The sequence below is a fragment of the Pseudocercospora fijiensis genome, assembly GCF_000340215.1.
Source record: "Pseudocercospora fijiensis CIRAD86 unplaced genomic scaffold MYCFIscaffold_2, whole genome shotgun sequence".
Taxonomy (NCBI): Eukaryota; Fungi; Ascomycota; class Dothideomycetes; order Mycosphaerellales; family Mycosphaerellaceae; genus Pseudocercospora; species Pseudocercospora fijiensis.
In genome coordinates, this window is record NW_006921533.1 from 3,830,565 (window position 1) to 3,843,710 (window position 13,146).

Below are 13,146 nucleotides of genomic sequence, written 5' to 3' on the forward strand. Positions count from 1 at the left end.
AAGTAGTATAGAAAGCGACGACTTTATATACATTATAGCTAGTATTATTCTAGGTATACTTCTTAGTTAGATCTTCTTAGCCCTTTGTTAGCTAGATAAGCTACTAACGTAGTATAAAGGTTAGCTTATTAACCTTGCCCCGACTATTAATAAAGACGATCGCCTTATCGATATTTGCGGATATAGCCTATCTATCCTAGTCGACTGCTTTCTTTAGTAACAGATATAACAAGTCGAAGTCGCTACTATGCTTCTACGGGATAGTCTTAAAGATATATATAGTGTCGATCCGATCGATGCTCGTACGGATAACCTTAGTCTTAAATGCCTCGCGGCTATTGTTACGGAAGCCTCTATACTTTAAGACAAATTCGAGTGTCTCTTAGGAGATAGTCGTAGAGGCACCTAGCTATAGGGTGTTATTACGGAATAGGCTGCGGAGGGTATATATTTAGGCAAATTCCTCGCGGAAGTCCTTCTATTTATATACTAAGTATAGCTTATCGATAGTAATAAGGCTAATGCGATCGCTAATCTTCTTAAATACCTCTCGCAATTCCGGAGTAAACGCCTACTCTAGACTATAGAAGATATAGTAGTACTTGCTAGTAACGATATTATCGTACATCTTTAGATCCTTACGCTTAGTCTTAGTAGAGATTATATAGTAACGTACTAACTCGACGTTTCCGGTAGTAACTATAGACTTCTAAGTAAGCGCACGTATCGTTTAGTCGATATTAGCCTTCTGCTCTTTACTAAGGCGGTTTAGAGGGATAATCTAGATATTAATGCGACTAGTTAGTATAGTATATACCTAGTAGACTAAGCTCTTGCCGCTACCGGTCTTCTCGATTATTACTATATCGGTGCCTACGAAAACTAGGTTATATAGTACCTCGCGCTAAAGGTCCGAAGGCATATAGCCCTTGTCTAGATAGAATGTATTTAGTACCTACTGTAGGCTATTCTTAATAATGTCCCGCTAGAAGGGGATAGCCTCTCGCTTAAAACCGGCATCCTATATTAATATCTAGATTTCCTCTAGATTAAATAGCTTATCGAGTATATAATTAGTCGTAGCCTAGAAGAAGGCGGTCTTCTATTATAGATCTTAAGGAAGCTCTAGCTTCTTAGTAGACTAGTTTAGCTGCTAGCGGGTATAAGCCTTGCGAGATAGAAGGATTAGTATAGCTTGTAGCTAAGTGTTCTACGTACCTTGCTATTACTATTGCTACTAGCGGCGCCGGTCGTATGTCTTTGCTAGACGGCCTACTAGATTCGCACTCGACTAGCCCTAACTCTAGCCCTAGTTTTACTACTGCTAGCGCCGTTGCCTACGTTAGTTCTTAGTAAGGTTAGGGTTCCTAGCTAACTAGAGAAAGCTACCGCTAGCGTAATAGATCGGATCCGGAGGCGCTATACGTAGAGGCGGAAGATTAGTATAAGTATAAGCATAGCTATATTCTATAGCTTGTCCGGCGTCCTTATTACTAGATCTATTATCTACTACCGATAATAATGTCTTTATATTTAGCGCCTTTAGCACTAACTTCCTTCTACTTTAAGTCTATTAATAGTCCTATATCCTAGCGCGGTAGACCTTAACGAGCGGCTTCTTCGGTAGCTATAATATATAGCGATAGCGATAACGATAGCGGCGAAATGCGAAATGCGAAATTCGAATACGGACTCGAGTCTTAAATTCGATAAGCGATTGAATCCCTCTAAAGCAGGCGGTTACTAGGGCGGAGGTATTCGGTTATTGCGCTATACTAAAGTCGGGCAGCTTTAGTAATATAAGACGGTAGATATATAGTAGTAACAGATATATTAGATAAACATACGCGAAGTTATACGCGTTTAGTAAAGCGCGTAGACCTTAAACAGCCGCGTTTTAGCCTAGTTTACCTAATCGGCATTAGTACGTAATAACGCGATACTATTACGGATAGCAAACACTTAGAGGTTAGAGAGCGGGTAATTCTAAGGGTCTACGTATGTTTCCGCCTATAGTAAACGGTAGTAGTTGTATCGTAGTAGAGGTAATCCGGACGCTATTCGCATAGCGTTTGTCTTAAAGTAGTGTTTTGTAATTTTCATTCCTATATCTTTAGAAATATATAGATTATTATATAGATATTAATTTTCGTCTACTTAATACCTATAATTAATTCTAATATAACTTTTACTTAAAATGTATGGTTGTTATGCTATTCTACCTGTTTTGCAGATATATAAGGTCAATACTGCAGCTTTGCGACATTTGTCCTTAGGCTCTTCTACGAAGACTTCTCCTATATACTAGACTATATACAGAAGAGCCGAGAACCGATCGACGCTAATTGCACGTAGGTTAGGTAAAGGAAGGTAGAAGGTAGAAGGTAGAAGGTAGAAGGTAGAAGGTAGAAGGTAGAAGGTGGAAGGTAGAAGGTAGGATAAAGTCTATAAGAAGAGCCTGAGAAGGAGGTAGGGTAGAATAAGCCGTGTTCCCCCAGCATCAAATGCTCGCATGCACATGACATGCAAGCGATGCCTATGCTTATCATTGTACCTCTGTAACACTTCCGGCTAAAAGATGAAGTCGTGCTTGGCAGTCACTGTTGTCCGTACTGCTCGAAGCCAGATGAAGGACTACCTCCATTCAGGCGCTTCGTGGTTGAATTCGTGTGTGTGCTGCTCGTGACTTCCATTTCTACACTATACCACATTAGGTTTAGCGCCATTCGAGATCTCATCTTTGGGCAAAGGATTAGGTGGAGTGGTGTGTGATTGGTTGTTCGGAAAGACGGAAGCTAGCCCTAATTTAAATCTATCACGTGCAATCTGACCAATTCACCACCGCGCAACGTAATCCTTAATGCACAAAGGCCTGAACGGAGGTAGATGAAGGAGTCCGTTCTCGGCAGATGCGTTGGAAGAAAGCACCGGGATTCTCATAGCGGCCCACCCAACGATCGTTTCAAATACAGAAGCATGCCATGAGGATGTGTTAACGAAGAACTAGACTCTGTGAGACTTAGCTGCTGCACTGGCCACACTGACATTATGGGTTCCGTATCGCAGGAAACTAGCACAGCGAGCCCTCAAGATGATATGGCAGCAAATGGTTCATTGCCACACCCGATGCGGACCCGCGCAAGAACAGGCATAAAAGTGATCATCGTCGGCGCCGGATTTGGAGGTCTCTGTGCGGCAGTGGAATGTTTCAAGCAAGGCCATGATGTCGAAATCTTCGAAGCATTCCCCGAGCTCAAAGTTTTGGGCGACATCATCAGTTTTGGTGCCAATGCAGGCAGGATTTTCCGAAGATGGTTCACTAGAGACGGCAGAAGGATACCAGATATTCTAAGACCACTGTCGATTGATCTCCAGAATTACGGCTTCAACATCCACAAGTTTGATGGCGAGCTGATTATGAATCAGAAGGGTCCGCCACCAGATCCCGAGGCGCCGGTTTTCAATGGCCATCGCGGGGAGTTTCACGAAATAGTGTTCAACTACGTCAAAGATGACCTGGAGATACCAATACATCTGGGCTGTCGGATCTCCAAGTACTTCGAGGACTCCCGAGCTGCTGGTATCGAGCTCGACACAGGCGAGCGAATTAGCGCCGATGTGGTGATTGGTTCTGATGGCGTTCGATCGACAGCACGAGAGCTGGTCCTAGGCTACTATGACAAGCCCAAATCATCTGGCTACGCTGTCTTCCGCGCCTGGTTCACTAACGAAAGGATGATTGCGGATCCTGAGACTCGGCGTTTCTGTGAGAACGGCGACACGTTTAATGGTTGGATTGGGCCAGACGTCCACTTTCTCTTTTCCACCATCAAGAATGGAAGCGATTGCTGCTGGGTTCTTACGCATGTAGATGAGGCTGACATTGAGGAGTCGTGGTCATTTCCAGGCAAACTCGAGGACGTGTATAAAGTTTTCCAAGGCTGGGATCCACTTTGCAAACGGATAGTAAGCAAGACGCCTGAGGATCGGATTGTGGATTGGAAGATTGTCTATCGGGATCCACTTCCGCGATGGATAAGTGACGAGGGCAGAACTTCATTGCTTGGCGATTCTGCGCATCCGTTCCTACCGACCTCGGCACAGGGTGCAACTCAGGCGATGGAGGATGGCGTTACGATAGCCATTTGTCTGAGGGAAGCCGGCAGGGAGAACGTGCAGGCTGCGCTCAAGGCGTTCCAGGACATCCGATACGAGCGCGTGAAAGCTGTGCAAAAGACTGGGGAGACTACGCGGGACATGTGGCACAAAGCGGACTGGGATACGGTCAAGAAAGATCCTGATAGCATTGGCCTTCCGCGCGAAGATTGGATCCATATGCACGATGCCGAAGAGCATGCCGAGGGAATTGTTGCTGCATCTATCGCCAAGTTCTCCGGACCAGTGGCATCGCTGTAACGCGTCCAAATATCTTACAGAATCCCAAGAATCCACCCGTAGAGAGACGTGGTTGACAGTCATAGTAGAGCCACAGTCTGATCTACCAGCGTCGATAACGTCTCATTTTCGCAAGTCCGTGCCTTTCTTCAAATTACCCCTTTCTGCTACCTCGTCTTCAATCCTCTGCATCAGATAGATAGGTAGTCGTGCCGAGACCATAAGCGGCTCTTAGGATGTTGCGCTCTTTCACAATTGCTGCCTCCATAACGTTCTTCCGAGCCCAGTTTCGATATTGTTTGCGGTCACGGTCTTTCAGTTCCAGCAATTCCTGTCCACGATTGGCGAGCCGCTCTTTGCGCTTGCGTGCCTTCTGCTTGCGTCTCTTTCGGATCTTCTCGTCTTGACGTTGCCGCTGCGCCTCGGAAGCCGTGGAAGCCGCTTCATTCTCGAGTTGCCTCTCCGGCTCCAGGGTGCCACCATCAGTAGTTCTCTTCATGCTATGCATCTCGCGCTTGCACGAGCTCTCTGATGGACGCGCATCTTTGCCTCCTTGCTTCGACTGCTGTGCGCTTGGTGGGCCGACCTCCCGACCGTGCTCTTCCTTGCTTGCACCTGCTGCGTCTGCGAAAACGATGTGACGGCCGCGTGATTGTCTTTGTTGTGATGTAAAGACGGCGGAAGCAACTTTAAGAGGCCGGAGTAAGTCGTCCACCACCGACCTGTCGAAGGGAAAGCCGCCGCGCACCTGCATCTCACGCATATTCCACAGCTTCATGACTGGTCTCATGTCCTCGGCGATGATCTTGCATGTGAGGGCCATATTGACGGTTGTTTGATTTGGACGGGGGTAGAGCACCGAATCATCGTCAAGGACCATTTCCAAAACCTTCTGCCTCAGCTCGGCGGGGAGTTTCAGAAATGGCGGCAACGGCTTTCGCCATGAAGCCAGCCAGACTTGCGGCTCCTGTTCATATCGTTCCAAATTGCGAAGCAAACGCCCGCAGTATCTCCTCTTGTCCGCCCTGCTTTTGCCACTTTCGGGGAAATAAGCCGGGGTGTATGTACTTACTCTGGGGGGTTTTATTGTCGTCTGCTCTGCCGGCTTGATCGGCTCGTCCCAGTCATCGAGGCGCGTCAGACGAGCGCGACGGCGCTGTTTCTTCTGCTCGTACACTTCCAGGTCATGTTTTTTGTTTGCGCGGCCTCGAGTCGATGAGAAGAATGGTTAGCGAAGGCAAACCCGGGGCAGGGTCGAACACTTACCGTTCCGCGAAGGCACCATGCGCAGATAAGCGCGCAGCTCTCTCCGTTCTGTTCTCTTGCGCGCCATCGTGCGATGTGTCTCGTCGAAGGCGGGTGAAGTTGAATGGCGCGGTCTAGAAGTCGTGAGCCAGAAGCTGATCTTGAGGCGGAGCGCGTGCCGGCTCGGCTGTTGCCTCAAGTTTCTGCAGCGCCGTTACAAACCTCACCTCACTCGGTCAATCTTGTGTCTTGCTCAACGGGGAGCCATAAACGAATGAATCAAGATTAATCACGTTCTCGAGGTCACGGAGCATCCGTGTTAGCATGAGATTGGATAGTTCAGTACACGCGCACTCCAACAGTAGTTCTCGAGGTCGCGGAGCATCCATGTTAGCATGAGGTTGGATGGTTCAGTACACGCGCACTCCAATAGTAGTTCACTCGGTCGTGGCGCGACCTTGCAAGACGTCCACCTCCTTTAAGCCGTGGTGCGAGCCTTTTGGTTTTCAGGCTCCATGGTGAATAGAGCAAAGCCCGCACCTATGTTGCTTTCCGTTCGATTGAATCCTACAGATAGGGCTTGCCAGCAAATATCGGCGTGAAAGCCAGCTGGAAATGCTTCTCCTGACATCTTTGCAAATTGGATAGTGAAGTACGGATCGTTACATCATGATTTGCTTGCGCTAATTCATCATTCAAGCTTGTTATTTGGCGTGGTTCGTGATTCTCGTCTCCGTGATGTCCCTTCCAGATTCCTTTCGCCAACACCTGGCATTACCTCATCGATAGTGGTATCGCTCGTCGCTCTCGAGGCTCGGGCTCCGTCTCGGACGGCTTCTGCTCCTGAACCTTGCAGTAGCACCTCTACTCATCGACCGTAATCTTTCTCGAATGCCAGTCCTGCCATCGCGACCAGTTGCCCGGACATCGTCCATATCGTGACCAGGAGGAGGGTACTGGACAGGACCATATGCGTCGTCCAAGCTTCTGCGCTTGTACACCTTCTCTCCTTTGCGCTTCTCATAGTGCCTCTCCGCTGCACCAGATGCAATCGCGCCGAGCACGGCACCACCGACCGTGCCCAATGCTCCGTCTGCAAACTTGTGTCCAAGCAGGGCTCCAGCAGCGCCTCCCAGCAATTGAGCGCCCATGCCTCGCTCTCCGTCACTGGCTCCGAACATATCCCTACCGCCCTTCTTTGGGTCAGAAGGATAACGAAGAAATTTCTGCCTCAAGTCATCGTCCGAATATCTCCTGCTGTGCCTGCGCCTTCTTCTGTCATAGTCTCTGTCGTAGTCTCTGTCGTCATATCGGCTGTCTCTATCGTCGTGGTATCTGTCGTCATAGGGCGGTCTGCGCCCATAGTCTGAAGGAGGTGGTCTGTTGTCATAAGTGTAAGCTCTCTGTTGTTCGTCGTACTCGCGCCATCCGGCATCAGCCTTCGCCTCGTCGTAAGGGCTGAGCTGATTCCCAGCGTGAGGTCGAGGCTCGGAGGGCGCGTACGGTCTGTCTGAGAAAGCTCTCTCGGAATAGCCCCTGTCTGAATCGCCGTAGCCATCTCTGGGAGGCGGAGAAGTGTAGCCATACTGGTCTCGTGGGTTCTGGCTATTGGCTGGCATGCGATCAAAGGACGCGTAGCTGTCTTGATACGGAACGTAGCCCGCTTCTCTGGGTGGCTGCGGGCCTTGCTGGAAGCGATCATCGTAGCCTGATGCTTCGGAGTACGCGTTATAGTATCCTTGGGCTGGCGGAGGCCGGCCATTCGCCTGTTCACGGCGGGATGCTTGGGACATGACTGTGCAGGTGAGCTGTTCTCCCAATGTCCAAGTTATTGTTACAGAACTTGCGACGGATCATCTCATCGTTAATTCTATGTACCGAAACCTGGTGTGATGGCTGCGCATGCCAGATGACGTTGAAATGCGAGCCAGCAGGTGAAGGGGTCTGATTGGGCAGTCTGCGTCATCGGCCTCATGTACGATGAGCGCAATGTCGTGGCATGATCCCGTTCGATGCCACGACGATGAGGATGAGATGAGGTTCGACCAAGAACGTAACAACTTCTCATCTGTCCAAGACAAGACATACAACACATTACATCCAAGCAAGCACGCCGCCAGCAACAGCCAGCCAGCTTCTTCGCCATCGACGTCGTGACACCTCTGCAGAACTGGTGAAGAGCTTGTTGGCAGGCAGCGATGCCACTTGGGCCAGAGAAAGAGCTGTATATGTTTGGAGGTCAGTGTGTGGAACATACAAGTGCGTGCTCAGATCAGGTCTACGGCGCTTTTAAAGGCTTCAACAACATCTACAGCTTGCAATTCAGCGTTTCCGACAATACTTCTGGTAGCTTGCTGCTTCTTCTTGAGACTCTTCTAGACTTAACGGACTCGAACAAGCTGCGGCATTGATCGACGACTTCATTGCTACACTCTCACAGCCTTCATGCGCGCCATACTATCTCGGAAGTTACAACAATGGGACATAGAGTGGTGTCTTGCCATCAATATGCACCGTCGCGGCGTTGCAGGAGAGAAGATCACGATTCGCTGAAGGAGTGAGCTTTCTCGTTTCACCGTTGCTAACACGCGCACGAGTTGGCACTTCTTCAAGTAAGATAGTATGTTCCCACATGCCTTTACAACGCAGCACTCATTTCTTAAGGGCCAACTTACTTCTGCCATTTCTTCACTTCATGTGCTCAGTGCCTGCCAGCTCTTGGAAAGCCTCTGAGATGCTCGCGAACGCTAAATGCCGGCAAACACCAATCCGGTACAGAACGTCCTGCCATAACCCAGCATGCTTACTTACAAGTGATCCCTTCCACGCTACATCCACCTGCCCAAGATTCCTGTCGATGGTTGGGGCCTTGATGACCTCTAAGGTGCTATTTCCGCCGTCCTGGAAGCGGACGACCGTCAGCAGGGAGCGGAATCTTGAGCTCCAATTCAACGCTCTTGATTATTGCTTTGCACGCTGCACTGTCCTGAGCAGCTTGACTGTTCTTATTTAGATGTACTACACGAGCCGCTTCCACTGCGTTGTCTCTCTCGGTCTGAAGGCTCGCGACACGACCTTTGAGCTCGCTGATCGTCTTCTGATGTGCTGTAATACTGGCTCCTCTGGCTTTGATGCCATTAGTGAGCTTGGTGACTTCTCACTTGACTTTTCCCATGTTGTGCTCAGTAGACTCAAGCTGGTTCTTTGTGTTCTGGAGCTCTAGTTCTGTAGCATTGAGCTTGGTTTGAGATGCCGCGAGCTGCTTGGTCAGGTCTCCAACATTGGTGACGTGTTGAGCCCTGGACGACGGGGTGGCGGGACTAGTTGTGCACGTAGAGATCTCCTTTTCGTATGACTCCTTTTGGGCGGCCAGTTGTTTTTGATATGCTTCTGCCAAGGTCTTGACGAAGATGTACTGCGCCTCGAGCTTCTTGCGCATTTCGAGCTGGGTAGGGACAGCGAGATCGCCTGAGAGAATCGTCTTGAAACAGTTCCCGTCATAGGCCAGGTCCTCGAAGATGCATAACAGGAGCCGTGCGCACAATTGCAGACTGTCTTCAGTTGACATCCTCATCTTTCTGAAGAAGCCATGTCGATTCTTTCTGTAAAGGTGTAGTACCCATCCTGCAAGAGCGTTGATTGCTTCATTCTCTCCCTTGATCCAAGCTCCTGCGTTGAGGACAGCCACAGCGCGATTCGCCAAAGAAATGAGCGAGGACCCCAAACTTGGCCAAGTGCTGCAAGCGTCCTTCAGGGCTGCCATTAGCGTTGTGTCGGCGGCGAAACGAGACATCATAGCTGAGATCATTGGTGCCGCATCGTTGGATGTCGCCAAAGTCATCACCACTTGTTGAGTCAAAGGGGGATCGCTTTCCAGCCCCTTGAAGAGCGCGTTGTGGAACTGCATCGGATCTAGGAGGACAGAGTGGCGCTTGCCAGGTACCGTCCTGTGGAAGAGTGCTGCCAACGGTCGAGTCGCCGAAGAGACCAGGTTCTGCTCGACTACCTGTAGATGCGCCATTGCACTCCGATCATGGTCACTGGAAGCTGGGCTCTTCCCAGCGGTGCCGCGAGGAGGAGACATGTCAAGCTGACTGCGCGTCTCACCAAGGTCGAGTGGTGGCCGCGATGAATCTCTGGCGCTGTGGCAATAGATCGAAGTGTCTGTTCGCAGGTATGCGCTGAAGCTCTTATGGGTTGCTGTAAAACCATATCGAGTCTTGGCGGGTCAAGAAGGGCCGCCTTCCCGCGTGTGCAACTGGAGAAGTGGGTCAGCGACGCCGGGTCCCGCTCAAGTGAACTAATGCGCGTCACTAGCACCAGGCAGAAGTTCTGGCGCCGTTATAAATGCTCAAGCCTAGCAGCATCCGACCATCCTCACCAACAACTTCTTGAAAAATGTCGCGCCTCGACCTTCGCGACACACCCACAAGCGCGGCAGCTCTAAAGGTACGCAATCCCTGCTGCAACATCGCGATCAACCTACACACCATCTCGTCGCCCAATCTGGCTCTGTTTTCTGCGGATCTCTTGTGGATGTCGCTCCTGTTCTCCCTCGGGCGGGCAGGCGGGGCGGGAAAGTCATGTCCTTGCGGCATGGTGGCTACGACTTGGCTTGCCTTGTCGCCAACCTTTTCACGTTTATTTCATCCAGGCGGGGCTGGCAATATGCTGTAGGCGCAGAGCCGATCGAGGCAGCTTCTCATATGTGCTACGTCTTCACTGCTGGTGTCCGGGCTGCCAGAAAGCCCGGGGGCGCTAACGAAAAGTGTAGGCCCATCAAACGCTCAGCTGAATAGCTGAACTTTGGAGGGCCAGATGTTCCACCTGCAGCTTCCTTCGATTCCACGGCCAACAAACTACTTCCGAATATTCAAAGGCTTGCTGTCACCCTAAAATCTCGACTTTGCATCACACTTTGATCGTCGCGGACCTCTCCGGAAGTGCGCGCAAAGCTGCCGCGACAACGCAACATCTCGCAATTCGGAGTCGCTACATCATCTCTGTCAGCAGTCAATTGCGCCGTACGCGGAGGAAATACGGGAGACCTCTACTTTGTCTAGGCGATCTCGTTCGAGACCGGCCTGACGGTTGCCCGAAAAAGATGCTGGCTGAGATGGTCTTTCGACTCTGTCTGGCAAGAGATGTCTGCCTCACGACCGCATCTCCGCGAACCTCGCGCATTCCTCATACCTCTGATTCAGCTGCAGGAACTCGTTCGACTCGGGGTGGCATCTGTTGCAAAAAGGGTCATGTGCTGAGGAGTGTTAGCGAGGTCAGCGTGACAGAGCTGCGGAAAAGACTTGCATCAAGCAGATCATTCGCAGCCGCAGGTAAGTATCCCTTGTGCCCGCAGCATTGTGTCCACCACCGCATCGAGACTCTGTTTCGAGACTCTGTCGCCATGTCAGACGTGCCCGTGTCGCCCCTCACTACGTTCATAGTGCAGAGTCTTGTGCTGTGGTTGGCCTAATGCTACTCGTCTCTCTCCCTCTCTCGCGCGCGCGCGCGCGCAATTACGGCGGTGTCCGGGCTACCTTAAAGTCGAGCATGCAGTCAAATCCTAAAAAACACTCGTGGCCGCGAGCTCGAGACTCGCATCATTGTGCAAACTCTTCCGTGTCCCTCAGATGTCACGAGATCTCCAAGTCATTCTCTCTACCAGCCACTGAACATTCAAGCCAATTCTTCTCTCTAACCGGTTCCCTCTTGAAACCCCATGCTTCGAGCATCACTATAGAACAAGGGAATGAATGTTGCTGTCCAAAACTGCGGATCTCAGCGGTCGACCATTCTTACTCCCAAAGCGGGTTGCGTTACTGTCCACATCGATTCTGCTTGCGAAATAGGTTCCTATAGCCGCAGACTTCAAGGTCTGTCACGACAGCGGCGACTGCCTGCTCGCGGGAGTATTATCGAACCGCTTATAGGGACGTTTCCGAGAGTAGGCCACTTGCGAGAAGCGTGCCGGCTACTCTCGATCCGCGAATAGCTCATCATCCAGCGGCAGAGTAGGGCGACGCAACTGCGCGCCATGGGCCAGGGTCATGCCTATGCTATCGCTACGACAGAAGGTTCATGTAGGAGCGCGGATTTTCTGGATGTAAAAAGACAAAGCAAAGGCGTGCAGTACGGGATGCCTAAGCTATCATTGTGAGAGTGGAAGAAGGTGCGGTCAAGAATAGACGCAGGACGGAAAATATTAATACCGAGAAGGTTTGCCTGGCAGCAAGTAAGCCTGGAGCTAGTCTAAAAGAGGGCAGTCTAAAAGAGGGTAGTCTAAAAGAGGGTAGTCTAAAAGAGGGTAGTCTGAAAGAGGGTAGTCTAAAAGAGGGTAGTCTAAAAGAGGGTAGTCTAAAAGAGGGTATCAACTCCATGTTCCAACATCTCATCATGATCGCTGTTCCGTTTGCTGTTGCTTTGTCTAAGACTTCGTACAATTCGTCCTCTTCTGGGCCAGATTCCAATGCTCCACAATGCAAGTACCCTCAAAACGATAGATGTCGACGTACGCCGTCATATCCTCACCACTCGACACCGAATGCACCCATCCCGCCCCGCCATCAAATGCTATTCGCTCTACCACCGTCTTTCCTGGAGGCGCCAGCTTGGTCGACATCCAAGCCGTGTCTCCTTTGGAATCGCAATCGTGCTTGATCAAATCCTTGGAAACGTACTTCATAAGCGCTTCCTTCATGTCTGACCTTTTCCAGATGAGATGTACAAATTCACTAAAGAGAGTGGCCTGTTCAATCGTAGTCGCCGCTCCAATCACACAGTGGGTCAAATTTGTTGTAGTGTTCATCTTGTAAGGCGGAGTCGGGGTCTTTATTTTTGGCATTGGTGTTCTAGTCATGTTCGTCATATTACCACCATACGGACCAGGGACTGGAGGCGCCGTAATATTAGTCACATTGGAACCATGTGGTGGAGGAGCTGGGATCGTATTGTTGGTCATGTTAGTTGTGTTATAACTATAGGTCAGGTATGAAGGCGGAGGCGGAGGAGGCGGCGGCGTTGTCGTATTTGTCGCATTTTGGCCATAAGGCCGGGGTGAAGGCAATGTGGTATTAGTTGTGTTCGTCGTCTTCGGACGATAAGTCATGTATGGTGGAGGCGGAGGGCGCTTGTTATTGGTTGCTCCGGGTGGCGGACTTTGTAATGTTGCATTGGTACTGTTACTACATGGAGGCAAAGGCGTTGTGTAATTGTTTGCGCTGCTTGTGGCGTTCATCTTCATGTTGGTGCAGGTCGCGTTGGTCATGTTATGTGCCTGAGAAAATTAGCCAAGTTCGAGAACTTGCGGTTAAGCACAGACCGGAGGTGGTGGCGGAGGCATGGGAGGACCGTATGTCAATGGATGCGGCGGTGAAGGCGGAGATTTGTAAGAGCCTGGAGTTGCTGGCGGGCTGTTGCCAGGCCTTGCTGCTGTCCATGGCAGTAGTAGGATAGCCGCACCGTAGAGGAGACGCATGTTTGCAGAGCAGACTGTGTCTTCTCTTGCAC

At 50.4% G+C, this 13,146-nt stretch overlaps 5 protein-coding genes across 5 annotated transcripts; 2 read left to right on the forward strand and 3 right to left on the reverse strand.

Annotated features, from left to right (window-relative positions):
• Window positions 1-3,096: 3,096 nt before the first annotated feature.
• MYCFIDRAFT_151163 (uncharacterized protein) lies at window positions 3,097-4,987 on the forward strand (the record flags this gene model as incomplete). The annotated part of the gene is made up of 1 exon (XM_007925337.1): window positions 3,097-4,987. One exon carries the CDS (start codon window positions 3,097-3,099, stop codon window positions 4,414-4,416), a length of 1,320 nt encoding a protein of 439 aa, XP_007923528.1. The 3' UTR covers window positions 4,417-4,987.
• On the reverse strand, window positions 4,287-5,755 carry MYCFIDRAFT_214133 (uncharacterized protein). Its single transcript, XM_007925338.1, has 3 exons — window positions 5,662-5,755; window positions 5,468-5,571; window positions 4,287-5,362 (listed from the first exon to the last, which is right to left on the reverse strand). The coding sequence occupies exons 1-3, from the start codon at window positions 5,726-5,728 to the stop codon at window positions 4,574-4,576; spliced, it is 960 nt and encodes a 319-aa protein (XP_007923529.1). The 5' UTR covers window positions 5,729-5,755; the 3' UTR covers window positions 4,287-4,573.
• A 664-nt stretch (window positions 5,756-6,419) lies between these two features.
• On the reverse strand, window positions 6,420-7,433 carry MYCFIDRAFT_214134 (uncharacterized protein; the record flags this gene model as incomplete). Its single annotated transcript, XM_007925339.1, has 1 exon — window positions 6,420-7,433. The coding sequence occupies one exon, from the start codon at window positions 7,431-7,433 to the stop codon at window positions 6,420-6,422; it is 1,014 nt and encodes a 337-aa protein (XP_007923530.1).
• Window positions 7,434-8,797: 1,364 nt separating this feature from the next.
• MYCFIDRAFT_194293 (uncharacterized protein) lies at window positions 8,798-9,724 on the reverse strand (the record flags this gene model as incomplete). The annotated part of the gene is made up of 1 exon (XM_007925340.1): window positions 8,798-9,724. The coding sequence occupies one exon, from the start codon at window positions 9,722-9,724 to the stop codon at window positions 8,798-8,800; it is 927 nt and encodes a 308-aa protein (XP_007923531.1).
• Window positions 9,725-10,038: 314 nt separating this feature from the next.
• MYCFIDRAFT_194294 (uncharacterized protein) lies at window positions 10,039-11,113 on the forward strand (the record flags this gene model as incomplete). Its single annotated transcript, XM_007925341.1, has 4 exons — window positions 10,039-10,089; window positions 10,520-10,664; window positions 10,851-10,973; window positions 11,052-11,113. 4 exons carry the CDS (start codon window positions 10,039-10,041, stop codon window positions 11,111-11,113), a joined length of 381 nt encoding a protein of 126 aa, XP_007923532.1.
• Between the last annotated feature and the right edge of the window lie 2,033 nt (window positions 11,114-13,146).

Excerpts from the sequence above, each read along its gene's own strand:
- MYCFIDRAFT_214133 (XM_007925338.1), bottom strand. The coding sequence starts at position 5,728 with ATGGCGCGCAAGAGAACAGAACGGAGAGAGCTGCGCGCTTATCTGCGC. Across the intron at positions 5,572-5,661 it reads CATGGTGCCTTCGCGGAACG|TGTACGAGCAGAAGAAACAG; the intron begins GTAAGTGTTCGA and ends ATGACCTGGAAG. Across the intron at positions 5,363-5,467 it reads CGACAATAAAACCCCCCAGA|GAGCCGCAAGTCTGGCTGGC; the intron begins GTAAGTACATAC and ends CGATATGAACAG.